Genomic DNA, 15,257 nt, shown 5'->3' with positions numbered 1-15,257 from the left:
TTCAATTGTTTTAATCTCCATACAATTGGTGTATAAAGCAGGGCCTATTTTACGGAAACATGTTTCTCAAGTTTTTGAAAGTTTCCAAAATTTTTCTTAAAGATTCTTAAAGTTTCTTAAGGAAACTTTTCTAGAAACTCTAAGAAACTTTGAGAAACTTTAAGAAACTTTTCAGAAACATTTTGGAAACTTTCAAAAACTTGAGAAACATGTTTCCGTAAAATAGGCCCTGGTATAAAGGGACACTAAACATGGCTAGTTCTGTATTTTTTTCGCCTATGTCGATAACAATTTGTTATTGACAAATGACTAGATATTTATCTCGTTACGTTGAAATTTTCCAATGCTGAGGTCTCGCAGATACAGATACGCGGGGGACACACACAAAGTATGAAATTTTCGTAGAAGATGGATTGTCAAATTTGACAATTTCATAGTAAGTGAATTCTGTTTTGTGTGTCCCCGCGTATAAAATGGCGGTCTGCGTGACCTCCCCAACAGTCTATAGCCTTGGAAATTTTCGACCGAAAAACAATTGTCATTCCTAGCAATTTCTATTTTATTTTGTAAACAGATTTCTATTCTATTCGATAATGGTGTGAACTGAACTGAACTGACGGCAAAACTACTTACGAATTCCGTTCATTCCCGAAACAACTTATTAAAACATTTACACAAACGTTATGTGAATCCATTCAACTTTGCTCTGATTTGATGAAAATTGGCGTGACAACGATTTATTTCCATAGCAAAAGTATTATATACACAGTGTGAGATATTTATGGGTTCATTTCAGTCGATATGTATTCGAGAAAAGGATTATTCCTCCAGTCACTATGTAAGACGACAAAGTTACGAAACGTAATATTTATTCGGAAATCGTGTGCTGAAATGTGTCGCCTGCTTGGAAAAAAAGGGACTTCTTATAATTTACATTTACGGGGGTATCGATTGTTTCCTTGTTGCAGAAAAGAAAAAATGGGAAAAGAAAATCGACTTGAATGTATACCAGCAGCACATTCGCGAATCGTTAAAAGAAAATATTTTATTTACGAATTTAGCAACATCCGATCGGATGATTAAAATAAATACGCAACGTACTTGTTGTGGCGAGGGGTAACCGATTCAGGTTAATACGGGTCATATTAGGTCAATGAAGGGACGAATAAATCACCCGTAAATGTTCGTTAATTATGGAGGAAATGTGAGACGAAAACTACCGACTTGGTATCAGAGGCGTGTCGGTAATGCTGAGGTTAATGAAGTTGACCTGTTTAGAGAATTTAATACGTACCACCGACATATGCAAAGGAAAGTCACTGTTATTTGTAGTGGGTACTATCTTCGCAACATTCATTGTCAAGTTCCCTACAAGACAGCTATATCTAGCAAGAGCTAAACTTGATCTTTTACTAAGCAGCGCTCTAGTAACTGCATTCACCTTACTTACGAAATTAGGAGGCCTAACATTGGACAGTGTCCGCTATTACGTTATGTTATTAGTGTATAAAGACAGTGTAATGAAAGTTGCGGATACTGTCCGAGGCCTCCTAATTTTGTAAGCAAGGCCAATGCGGTTGCTAGAGATCTGCTTTGTCTTTTACGAACCTTAACGACAAGAAAATAATCTATCACTCAACCCAAAAAATCTGTTTTGGACAGTGTGATACCCCTCGTCATGCGGTGTGTAACAGTCTTTGCGTCAATAACTGAAGAGGAATTGTTTTATTTTCCCTCCGTTTTCGCGCAAATTTTGTCAGGTGTTCATTCATCCTACACAAAATTTTCTCTCTACCCAAATTTAAAACCGCATCAACTCAGGAAGAATAAGCTGCTATCAAATTTAGAATAATAAATTCGACAAACTTGCCGCACCGTTCGTCATGCAAATCCACTGTGTGTACATTTAAATTCAGCAACTTTTTATTTTCGCTGCTGCTTTAAAATGACAAAATGATTTTCTTCGTAAATTGCGATAGAGAATGTTACACAACTCAAACCGGCAGCGGTTTTAAGTTCTTAAATTGACGTTGTTGTAGTATATTTGCATTAAAAGCACGTTGACATCGGTGCAGTTGCGTGTGAAGAGATGAAACTTTTTTTTTTGTGAAATTTATGCACAATATTTATACGAAACATCCGAAACGAATGGCAACAAACCAAACAACAAAAACGAATTTAAAAAAATCAACAGCCAGGCAACCATAAATTCAAACCAAAAATTGTATTATACAAAAACTATCACAAAGAGTCCAGCGAGCGTAACACCCACACGCATAATTATTACGGCATTGTAAAAAATCTCAACAAGGAAATAACGAACAAAAAAAAATGTCAAAACATCATAAAGTCTATCAGGAATTCCATCAGCTCAAATTACATGATTCTTGACCATAAAATAAAGTTTTTTTTTTAATTGTTTGCATTTTGTTGGCTATTTTGTTTTGATGAAAGTGGTCACGTAATGCGTACATAAAATTAAAACTGTCGTAAAATCATGAAGCTTTATAATTATAGATCTTGCCAATTTCCATTCATATTTATGCTAATTTCGGAAATGGCTATATTGAACTTACCAATTAAATACAGTCGATAGTTCAATCCAACTGTCATCTCATCGTTTATGGATTGGGATCGGTTCCAATTTACCAGTCGTACAGAGTAGGATATGTCTGTAAATAAAAGAATTTTGCGTTAATACACTTGTCGATCAGAATACGAACACTTACAGACTACAAACCCAGAAAGGGCATCAACCGGAATTCCTGTTTAAAGGAGGACATGCAAATACAAAACACAAAAGTTGAATTAATTGTGTCATGTTATATAAAAGACTGTATCCATTACGCATGAAAAACTTAGTGCAGAAGAGATGAGGGACTTTGTGAGAGATTTCTATACCTGTAACCCTCTCTAAATCTTGCATTTTTAAGTTTTTTTTCTGCTTTGTGGACACTTTAGGCTACATGCAATTTTACGAACATAAGAAAATTTTCGGAATCAATCCGGTGATACACGGTCTTATGTTGATTCAAAAATTCGAATAAAAGGTTAATCTTGTAACCATTCAGGATTTTTTAGAGTTGCTTCGATTTTAAGGTCATAGAATTGCTATTCTAAAGGTTAAGAGACAATCCACTACTGCTTTTTTATGAATGATTCTATTTCTTTGTAACGATATTTTTTCCGCTACGCGACGCACTGATCGCTAATAGCCTTCGTTCATATAACTACAAGGGCAATTTGTAAAGCAACATTCTGGGCGCCAAATATGCATGTTCTAGGTGACTCAAAACCCTTTTGTTTTTGTCGAACCCATCGCTAATTCATTCCTGCCCATATGGGACACTGATAGCACCGAAGCTAACTGTGACGTAAGAAAAGCCAACCTTGATTATGGTAGCTCTTATTTTACTAATGTCACAGTTAGCTTCGGTGCTAGATAGAGCATTGACCATTGAATTCTCCGATCAATATCGGCGAAATGCATAGATTTTTCTTACATGTCTCGACATACCGAAAGTCATTCTTTATTAGGGATCGTTAGCCAAACAGCCGCTAACTTTGAATTCAACGGTAAAGTGAACCATAACACTAAATTCACATTGGGAAAGGCGTTACCGTTAGCTTTGCAGTTGAATTTACAGTTTTCTACCGTTTTGCTAACGTTCCCATCTGCGTCTTACGCGTTAAGGTTGCGACGACGCCAGACGCGACCATGTCTTACTTATCTCTTCGCCCTGTCACTGACATCAATGTATTTTTAATGCATTTATGGGCATTGTTGACACAATTATTCATTGTAAATGCATTTGATTATGACGATTATGGCGGCCCTACCTTCCTGACCTAGCTGTCCCAGAAAAAAAAAACGACTGCGCATGTATGTCACAGCGTTACCAACCATCTGTATTTTTCATGAATGAAAAATAAATCCTATCTGAAGGTAATTCGATGCGCCTACGTCAAATCGGGTATATCAATGGCGTCTTATTGCAACTTATGCAAAAAAAAAATTAATAAAATTGCAATACGTGATGAGGTATACGAACATATGTAACCTACAGATTTTATTAACGACAGAGAATGAGGTGCGCCCTAAATTAACATAATTTCGCTTGGTTGTTTTGAGTTTTTGTTTTACTTCTTCTAAATTTTTTAATTTTACCAATCGATGACAGTGCTCCGAGTCGATAAAATCATCACCATGAAATATGGAATGTGTTTAAATTTGAAATTCAATATGAGCACACTTCTTGTGTGTTAATGACGCTCTTAAGAAATAATTTCAAGTTTAAAACTGACTTTACGAGTCTTTTATCATTAAGTATAAATTTACCACATTTATTGTTTCAAAATAATTTTTTTCTCGTTCGTTGAGCCGATAAAATATTATTATTAACATCTCTTGTCGTGAAGTGTAAAATTTTTACCTAATTTTAACAATAATGGATGAAAAAAAACATACGGTGGGACCCGTACGAATAGTGTACGTAATATATACTAGCTAGTTGTCCACAAAAGTCATTTATATTGAAACCACACTGCAACACTGCACCTTCAATACATGCCACTTAATCTTATCTCTATAAATTATCTCACTCTGAAATTGTTTACAACAATGTTGACAGCCCCGTACGAAGTCAAATTTAACAAAAGACTAGATAAACAGCAATATACCGTTATATATCGCTATATGTAACTATAAATGAACATTTTACAGCTGAAAATGTTAATATATAGCTCGATATAGATTTATATACCTATTATATAGCTCAATACAACAGCATATAGTTATATATACATGTCTGTTGACAGAAACTCTCAATCAGTATTATTCTTACCAAGATATTTCACTTTTACTAAAATGTAATATGGCGACTGTCGGCCATTTTGTTTGGGAATCGAACACAGTATCGCAGCTTTACTGGTTTCGCCGCCTTTCAAATAAAAAAATTCATGAAAATCGGTTGAAATTTACTTGACACTTTTGCTTTTTTCACTGCACGGCCTAAGTAGCCCGACATGCTCTCAGTCCAAGGGTAAACCGAATTTCATGAACTTTGTTTTCCCTGGTTGGTATTGTTAATCCCTAGTTCCTAACTAATAAAGCAAAAAATATTTGAAATCAAATTTGATCGACCTATTTGGAGAAAAACGTCTTATACGGGTTCAAACCAAGGGCTCTAACTCATTAGCCGGTTCTGCGATTCCTACACATTACAAGCGTTTAAATATCCGGAGATTTCCCCCTCTCAGTGAGTCGATGATGGTAAACGTGTAAGACCACAGTACTTCATACGGGTCTAAACATATCATACAAAACTGGCCGTCCGTGAATCCCCATGAAAAGACGATGAAAAAATGTTTAAAAAAATAATAAAAAATAATTGGCGTAGGTGTAAGTACGGTAGGCAAGGTTTTTTTCAGATTCAACAACACTCTACTCTAATAACAATAATCATAATTTCAAATGTAAATATTTAAGGTTTTTCTTCAGCATATGTTACGATTTGTATACCGATCTAATGAATATGTAATTCGAGATTAAGTTACTTGTTTCTAATAAACATAAATTTTAAATAATTCATTTGACGATTAATTTATTGTTCAATATAAATAAGAAATAATCAATTTATAGTCACGGCACAGTCGCGAGACTGTGTGCTAAAACACTGTGCTGTTCAGTTTTTCGGTTTTAATATATAAATTCACTCGGTTGAACTGGTACATGTTGTTTTTGTTTTTTTGTTGGAAAAAAATGGAATTCCTTTTCCTGTAACAGAGAATTCTTGGCTTGGCTGGCTTTTAATTGAATTATTTTGCAAAACAACGTAAAATATTTTTCAACGAACGGCTATAAATGCTCAAATTTTAATTTCATTTTGTCTGTAAAGTATACACTTGACTAGTTTGGAAAATCAAAATACAAAATTTTCGTTTGATTGTGAAACCAAGTTTTGTGTAACAAAATTCCATCTCTCTACATTAAATTGTAAACATTTCCATTCAGAGGTCAGTGTGTAGCTCTATCTTCAATTGACCATTCCCATATGATATTTGTGATGGAAAGCATACGGTTGGCAAGCACGTAAGAGTGCCATTGATTTAGCTAGTTGTTTTTATCTTCAGTGGTATGGATGCACACATAGAATATAACACCACTCATGACACAATTAAGATTTATATGCAACACAACACACAAATTTCGCTATCTGTTGCTGACAGCGATGACAAAAATGAGCGATGAGATCTGGTTCAGGTGATCGTATTATAGTGAAATGTTTGTTAAAAACTATTGAAGTAAAAGATGTTGTGTAAACGTTTTGATTTTTAATAAAAGAAGTAATAGATGTCCTGGTTTAATGACAATACACTCAATTGCCTTATGTGACAATTTTTCTGTCGAAATGACGTTTCCATATTATCCCATCCGTTATGAAGGCCTTCGCATTACGAATATAACTACTCAGCTCACGAGTCAATTAGTCAATCCGATCTAAACGTTTTGGAATTATTAAATCTAGTACTTCATTGTGTAAAGAATCAGTGTTTGACACAAAATCTGTAACTTCAATTTTTTTTTTATACATTTCGCTGTAATGAGAGAGCACCAGATAGAGAGCTAATTGCTTATTCTTGATGTCATTGTCGATAGCAGATAACTATCTATTTCTATAACGTTTCAAGATTTCTCTTAAATCGCTCAAATATTTAGTAGATTTAGTGGACTGTGCTGACAAAAAAATTAACCTTGATTTGAAACGAGATTAGGGGCCGTTCAAACAAGACCCCGTAAGTTTTCATGACAAACCACCTGATATTTACGCAAACTAAATCCAGAAGAGCTAAAGCTAACACGCACGCCAAACATTATTAAATGAAAAGCCCCAAACCGAATTTTTTGATTCTATAACTCGTCCAAGGTATGACTCGAGGTTGCTACAAGGAGGAAAATTTGTTAAAAATATTCTGCTACAGTAGGTGGTAAAACATCAAACACCTGATAAGAATGCTCTCTCAGCAGTTTTTTTTTCGTCTCTTCATTACTGTGTCACTGTTAATGCTTTCATTGGTCGCTGGCCAATTTTCGGTTGAATCAACTTACAGAAAACATTTGTTCGGATAACTAACGTTGGATGTGCTAAATGCGAACCCCATATTGGCGGAAATTGCTTTCGTTTTCTACATTTACTCGGCGGTAATACGGTTTGCGAGCAGGGACTATTTTCGGGACAACATTTTACCACATTTACTTAAATTTTCGAAAAATGTTCACATTTCTCCAAAAAAAACAACAGTTTTTTGTGGACAATTTTGGAAAATTTGGAAAAATGTTGAAAAATGTTGGAAAATGTTTTTCAAAAAATAGTCTCTGCTTGTGAGTGTTGTACTGTGAAAAACGGAAAAACCCGTATAGCGAGTTAAATTTAATCAGGTCGTCGTTCAATCACATCCTCTATTTAATGGTATTTCTGATAACACTAAAATTTGGTTCGAATCACGTCGTAGACAATGTTCCCGGAAAAACATTTCCTATCAAAAATAATTTATCAAAGCTCTAGAAGCTTGAAGCTTCGACAAACACATTTCCGCATCCTTTTTATCCGGTGCACAAAAAGCGCGACAATAATACGTATAAATCGTAAACACAAAATCCGAATAAAATTTATTCCCTTCAGTCACATCTCAGTTAAAAATGTTCTTTGTTGAAAGCAAAACATAAAACGGTAGCATTTCATGGCACCGATCGTAAAATGACAAATAGAATAATTGCATTAAAACGTTTGAATGGCTGGAAAACCTTTAGCACCATCATAAATTTTGCATAACAGCAGCAAATGAACCACAAAATGGTAAAAGCGCAATGCATATAATGTAACTTTTCGACTTCCTCCGACGCTAAAACGGTTTTTTTTATTGTAATTTATGATTTCGATAATATTATTTAAATTTTCTTAAAAATAATGTGCATTTATACGTTAAGTCTCATGATAAAAATTCTTTAAAAAGAAAAAAAGCGAAAAATTATTGTTCAAAAGGAGGTTAAATTTTAAATTACAGTTTCGCTTAGTTAACATATCAAATGAAATGAAAAATTGTGATTTTTACATACAATTAATTATATTACTAATGCATTGTAAAGTCTGTGAGCATTGAGCATATAGTTTGTAATAAAACACAACAAAACAATTTGTTACTTTTTCATTTCTATTGCATTAAATATAATGTTGTAGAGGGTGTCTCACTGACACTGTCTCAGTTGGATTTTTACGTAATTTTATGCAATTCTGTTGCAAACACTTTTCCATGAGTCACTTCAATGACATATTGACGCCCTTTTCATCACTAGTGACAAAAAGGATTTCGATATAACCGTTTTAGGCAAAAAGTACATATCAATGAAATTAAGAATGAAAAAGTGAACTTTGCGAAGAAATCGAATAAAACAAAGTATGCGACACGTTTCGAAAGGGATTGTTTTTAGCTCGCTTCACTCGTTAGATAACTTGACATCTAGTAAAAAAGTATTTCTTCCATAAATTACTATTACACTTCACTTCATTACATAGTTACTACATAGCGTAAATATTCCTTTGATAAAGTTGTACTTTGTACGATCGAAGCAGTGCGTCAATGAAATTTCATATTTACGCACTAGTCAGTCAAAGTGACGTTTGTACAGATGCTGATTCCATTGCCATTCGTGCGTAAATGTGGGTACAGAGTAGTAGGTACATTAACGTAATTGATTTCTGTCAAACGATGTTATGGTCGTTGTGTTCAGATTTAGTTTTGGGCGGAACGTGAAGCGAAAAACATTCGTAATTCAATCCGCTATTTTGAATCAATAATATAAGATTATACCTCTTGCCAAAATTATTATAGAGACCAGCATTGCTGGTCGAGCCGAAGGCGAGAACCGTTATGACGACTTAACAATTTTTGGCAAGAGGTGAAAACACTTTTTATCTGCCGAGCATCCCTATTTCTCTTCTGATCCTGAATACATAAATGTGTACCATTTCACGCGCACACATTCTGTCGTAAACCTTGACATCGCGCCAAGTTAACAATTTTCACATTCTTTACGTAAAAGCTCTTTTATCAGAAACATATTTACAGAAAAGGAAACAATTGTCGAAAGAGGCAACTTTATATCATAGACCAAAGCACTTCAAGCATGAGTGGTACTCTAGATGCATTGGCATTGTAAAAAAATCTCTAAAAAAAATCACACAAAATAATACTCTATTTGACAGCTGTCACTACAATTACTCATGCTTGCAGTGCGTTACATGGACATAGTCTTTTACAAACAACATGGGCATTGCCATATAAATCTTTGACTTTGTTTGTTGGAAGTATATCGTGTAACGCTTTCGATACTAATGATTGAAATCACTTATTTCATTTAAAAGTCGCAATACATAATTTGAGGTTTGTTTAAAAATCATTTTAATTGGATGATTTTCACACATAATTAATGTATATTGGATGGTCATACTGCTTTGAATGCATTTTTAGAATAAAGGACATCAAATTGAATTCAATATTTAAAACAGCAAGTGTCCCTTGAATACATGAATCAAATGCACGATTATCATATTTTGAAAATAGGAAAGATAACATTTCTGTCAGTTGTCTTTGTGAGGTGATTTTTCATCGAATTTCGCCCATGATGCCTCTAGGTACTTTAACTCTGTGGATGTGTACAATTGCTTTGATAAGCATAGGAATTTGTATCCATTTAGTTAACCATTTGTTATTGACAACGACGTGACGTAAACGATAACTGGAATTCTCAAAGAGATATACTAAAGCTAATCAAGTTGAAGATGTATCAAACTTCATGCGATACTTTAAACAAAATTTCAGTTAGGGCACAAGTTAGACACAAGATTTTGTGTACGGCAACGGAATTCTCATTTTTTGCAAACGTCACTTTCACGCACTAGTGCGTAGATGTACATATATGTGATGTATACCACTGATGCCTGGGACACCCTATCAATTTTTTAAAACAAAATCATAAAATATTAATCCGATTTAAAAAAAAAAGATTAAAAATATGGGCGCAATAAATGCATTATGAACGAAATATTACCGAACATCATGCACTTTCAATGTTTTATACATATAATAATGTACGCGTCGATATTGTCGATGATGGGTTATTAGCTTTCAATGGAAACGAAATAAATTGGTGCTTACATTATATAATATATTTACAATTCAATTAAAATGTTTGATAAATTAATATATACATGGAACCTGATTCTCTCGGTGCGGTCTGTCGATTGTTCGACATTAATATTTAATTGAAATATGTGTGTAGGGGAGAGTACACAAAGGAAATTCCTGAATTTGAATTATTTCATTTTAATCTATTTAGGGATTAAAATATTGGGTCGACCTTTTTTGTGTGGATTTATTACCTTTTCAACGCGATTGATCTCACTTTAATAACCTGATGCAGAGTAAAATACACATCTATCTGAAACATTTACCTTTTCAATATCAAACCTTTCAATTTAAGATCGAAGATCTATTTCATCCTAGTCCATCCGCGATCCACGACAAATAGTTTGCACAATGCCCATTAGCATGCGCATACCTAGTGAGTTATGTAACAAAAATATTCGCGTATTTAGCTAATTGTCCATAAAAGACATTTATCTTGAAATTAATAAACCTTTAACTGCTTCAGTCTCAGTAAAAGTAAGTAAAGGTTGCAAACCATTCAGAAACGGATCATCTGTTATCCACATCTATTACTAATGTAACCGATGAGCTCAGGGTAGTCCTCCCTCATATAGAAGTTTATAGAAGAATGTGTAAACTAATGAAGTAAAAGATTTTGCATCCACTCAGGGCCAAAGGAAATAACAGATTTAGTGATTTCATCTCCACAAACTTATCGTTGTTACCTTTCCAGTGATTGCGGGGCTATGATTGCAGCTTCTTATGAAAATGTCGTGCGTATGTGATATACGTCTTTTAATCTATTGGACCTGCCTCTAGATATAGCTGAATTTCATTAAATCCATTTTTAACAAGAAAATAACTCAAAGTACACAATCTTATCAATTCAATGTACTTAAACATAGCATAATCTGTGATTTCTGTAACTCTTCTCCAGGTGGTATGATACTTATGAACATTTTACGTACAGTTCACTTTGAGCCATCAAGATGATAGCTCTAATCATCATTTCTACTCTCTTAAATGTAGTGATTGCACAACAGTCTTCCTTAAGGTGTACTTATGCCCTCTACGGTGGAACATATACCTGTGATCTAACAATAAATAATCCGAATGGATTCAATAACTTTACGGAAATCGAAGGTATTCATTTGGAAGGACATACCAATGCTGACGTAACGACTGTGTACAGGGTCAGTGGCGTTAGTACAAATGTACCCAGTATCATTTGCGAACAATTTCCAAATCTTGATTCCATTGGGATGTACTTTACTGGACTGATTGCAATTGGTGATAGTGACTTTGCCGGCTGTACACGGGTTACTGAACTTGGCTTATCTGCTAATTCGATTAGTTCAATCTCAGCGGACGCCTTCGTCACCTTGCCCAACCTTGTGGATATTAATTTGGACACGAATTCACTGACAACTTTGCCGGAGAATGTGTTTTCGAATCAACGAAATTTGGAGGACTTGGATTTGAGTTTCAATCCGTTCCAAGATATACCAGCTGGTGTATTCCGGCCTCTCGAAAATCTTCAGTATCTCCATCTCATCAGCGCAAATCTCAATGCAATCAATAACCAATGGTTTTCAGCGAATGATCGTCTTATCTACTTGACGTTGGCAGAAAATCGGGTCACACTGTCGCAAGATAGTTTCAATGGATTGGAAGCGTTGCGTACACTCGATTTGGGAAGTAACATGATTACTCAAATTCCACCAGGAGCTTTCGCACAACTGCAGAATCTAGAAAACTTAAACTTATTCCGCAACGGTTTAACGGAACTTCAACCGGATTTTTTCGCTGATCTCAGCCGATTGGTGTCTCTTGACATCAGTTCTAATCCGATTCAAGTGATTAACTCGGGGGCATTTCGAGGACTGGACAATCTTCTAGAGTTATACATGTCACAATGTCGTTTACGGCAGCTGCAATCCGATAGTTTTGAGGACTTAATCAATTTGATATCGTTGAATTTGAATTTTAACGAAATCGAGGAACTTCCGCAGGGTGTTTTCGTTCCGATGCCGAATCTTACTTACATCGGCTTGTGGAGTAATCGTTTGAAGACTGTACGAAGAAGTAGTTTCGGAACATTGACTAACTTGGAAGCGTTGGATTTAGATGAAAACATTGTGAATGCTCTGGATAGAGCAATCATTGATGATGCGACCAGCCTTGATACACTTAGTTTCATTGGCAATCTGTGTGCCAACAACTATTTTCTGAATTTTCGAATTAGTCGAGCTCAATTTTTGGTCATGCTGGAGACATGCTTCAGCAATATGCGATACATCATAGGTAACATTGAATTGAAGTGGGTGAAGTAGAATAAAGTTGTTCAATTTCACACTTTCTTTCGAGCGTAGACACAGTAACTGAGGGCGACGATGCATTTTCGTTCTTCGATGGACGAAATCCTGGAATTGTCGTACGTGTTAACACCACCAATGAAGTTCAAATTGCTCTCACACCATTCGACTTTGCATGGCGTCCAATGATCGAAATTTTCATTGGTGCATCGAACAACACAAGATCCGTTATTCGGATGAATCAAGACACGAATGTTGTCAGCGTGCCCACACCAAATATTATCTCGCCCGATCAATGGAACGATTTTCGAATCACTTGGGTGAATCAAATTATTCTGGTTTACAGTGGAAATGATGAGTTCCCTTTCATGGCTTTCGCGATGCAAGATTTCTTCCCGGTTAGCTTTTATGGTTTGAGGGCTGTGTAAGTACTGGTTCATTGTCGTGTAGTTGAATTGTTCTCTAATTTTTTGTATTTTGCAGTGGAACAAGAGCGTCATGGAGTGTACAACCTTTGGATTAACGTTCGCCGAACATGTATCAATTCGAATGGACTTTGAATTATTGATATAAATTGTACGACCTGTGACCTCGTGTAAATAAATTTTGATTCATCATTGGTGACAACTACAGCGCTGTTACTTACTTCTGTTATTAACACTTGTGGTGATCGAAAAATCAAATTCAGTATTCGAACAAACATTTTAAGTGACAACCAAGTCTGAGAAGTAGAGTAGTAACCTTTCAGATATCTGTTATCGACAATACCGACGTAATGAAGCGACTGGCTCTCACATATATAGTGAAAAGTATAGTTGAACTAATGAAGAAAAAGATCTTGTTTCAAACATTAAGCGGGCGATACTTGAAACAAAAGAAGTAACAGATTGAACGATTATATGGCTCTACGCCTCAAAATAATTATTATGGTGTCATTCTGTAGCGCACAAGCCGCCATGGGGCGTAGGGAGCTGAGCTAATATGTGCACTTCATACATTTTTAATTTTTTCCTATTATTATAGCGTGAGCGCACGCACGTGAGGGAGGGACGCACTATTTGCCATTTTAATTAGTCGTTGAAGTACTAGATTTTTCATTCACTGAAACAACAAGCACCGACCCTTACAGTGCGAAATGCCTACGTTTATATTATGAAAAAGTGAATCTCGCACTGAGTGAGATTAATACTCAATCTAGAGTGTCAATAGAAAATTTACGATCAGGTTGCATTCATTTCCCTCAACACCCTCTAAATCGACTTCGCACCAATTTGTTAACACCCTAGATGGAGCTCGCACCCATTTGCAATTCCTAGTAACTCAGAAAACACCCTAGAAAAAATGTGTGGGTGTGAGATTCTTACTCTAGAGTAGGAATCTCGTTCGGACGTAGATTCCCGACACTCTAGAATTCGAGGCCAGTCTCGTAGACTGAATAGTATCTGCGAGAATCGAATCGAAAGCATAAAATAATTTCGAAAATAATTTTGTTGACTGTATGACCTAGGACTTTTCTGGGTATCTACACAGGGTAATGATTCACTTCAGTGTAATTACAATTTTATTATTAGATTGTCCCGAAACAAAAAACTGAATGAAAAATTGAGTGTTTTTTATTGCGATTATTCATCAGCTTCAAAACAAGGGTTAGGCTAGAGATAATTGTATACGACAAGCTCACACAACGTATATATTTAAAGTAAATATATACTCATATGGCCCGTATCGCATATTTATGTGAGCATTGCGACGAGTGTTCAGATTATTCAAACAATTTTTATCAATTCGCATCGATTTAAACTTGAAAAGGTAATATCTTATCCACATTGTACATACGGACTGACTTGACCTTGACAGTGGATAATATTTGATTTAGCATGTCTATTTCAAAGCGAAGCACCGACAAGTTACACCCTAATTTGCACATTTACTCAAAAATAATGATAATTAACATTTCATTACATTGACGTTATTTGTAAGGCAGACGGTGCGAAGTGAGGAAAAAAAAAAGTTTTTATTCGAAAACGAAACGATGTAACATGAAACATTTTTATGCAGAAAATAAAATTCCATATCAACAGAATGAATTCGCACATTAAGCTCTAATTATCAACCATGCCCGGAGTTCATACACTTTGCGAGAAAGAACGTGTATGCTTGAGAGAAAAAGAAGAACGAAAAAAAAGAAGAAAAATTCCGTTTTCCAAAGGTTATATCAAGGGTAAAATGCAAAGGAAACCACAGTTTTGGGTACAGTACATACAAGGAAACAAAAAATCAATTCTATAAATTCTGTACCTGTACAGTTCGTTTTCGTAGAATGGTTTTTCGATGCTTTTTACATCTCATCCATTATTCTTATTTATAATCTCCCTGATCTCGTGAACACGAAAAGTCGCTACTGAATGAAAAAAAAAAACGAAAAAAAAAGAATTGGAGCGAACGTCAGCTTGAAATTGAAAGTAGATGGGAGATGATGCCAAAAAGTGTTTAACTGGACGAAATGTAACAAAGCAAAAATGAAATGTCCAATTTTCAGTTATACCATAGCAATCTAGCTCCAAGCATTTCCATTTAAATGTGATATGTCCAATTTGTAGTCTATTATACACATTCACACAAAGAAAACATGCATCCTGTATGTACGAAAGAAACGCAGAGTCTACCCAGACTTCATGTTCTTCTATGTTCTATGCTTGTAAGCCAGAGTGCTATGGTTATATCCATTCATTCCAC

General features: G+C 35.1%; 2 protein-coding genes across 2 annotated transcripts in view; one reads left to right on the top strand and one right to left on the bottom strand.

Moving 5' to 3' along the window:
* Positions 1–15,257, bottom strand: part of LOC119070679 — a 72,383-nt gene that overhangs the window by 52,281 nt on the left and 4,845 nt on the right. The window contains exon 2 of the mRNA XM_037175120.1: positions 2,577–2,672. The gene's annotated coding sequence lies outside the window, so the exon portion shown is untranslated. The remainder of the gene's footprint in view (positions 1–2,576; positions 2,673–15,257) is intronic.
* On the top strand, positions 11,153–13,143 carry LOC119070680 (carboxypeptidase N subunit 2-like). The gene is made up of 3 exons (XM_037175126.1): positions 11,153–12,510; positions 12,579–12,945; positions 13,005–13,143. The coding sequence occupies exons 1-3, from the start codon at positions 11,196–11,198 to the stop codon at positions 13,042–13,044; spliced, it is 1,722 nt and encodes a 573-aa protein (XP_037031021.1). The 5' UTR covers positions 11,153–11,195; the 3' UTR covers positions 13,045–13,143.

The sequence above is a fragment of the Bradysia coprophila genome (genome assembly GCF_014529535.1).
Source record: "Bradysia coprophila strain Holo2 chromosome IV unlocalized genomic scaffold, BU_Bcop_v1 contig_106, whole genome shotgun sequence".
NCBI classification, from domain to species: Eukaryota; Metazoa; Arthropoda; class Insecta; order Diptera; family Sciaridae; genus Bradysia; species Bradysia coprophila.
The sequence above is the reverse complement of the archived record's forward strand: the minus strand, read 5'-3'. Positions and strand labels throughout refer to the sequence as shown.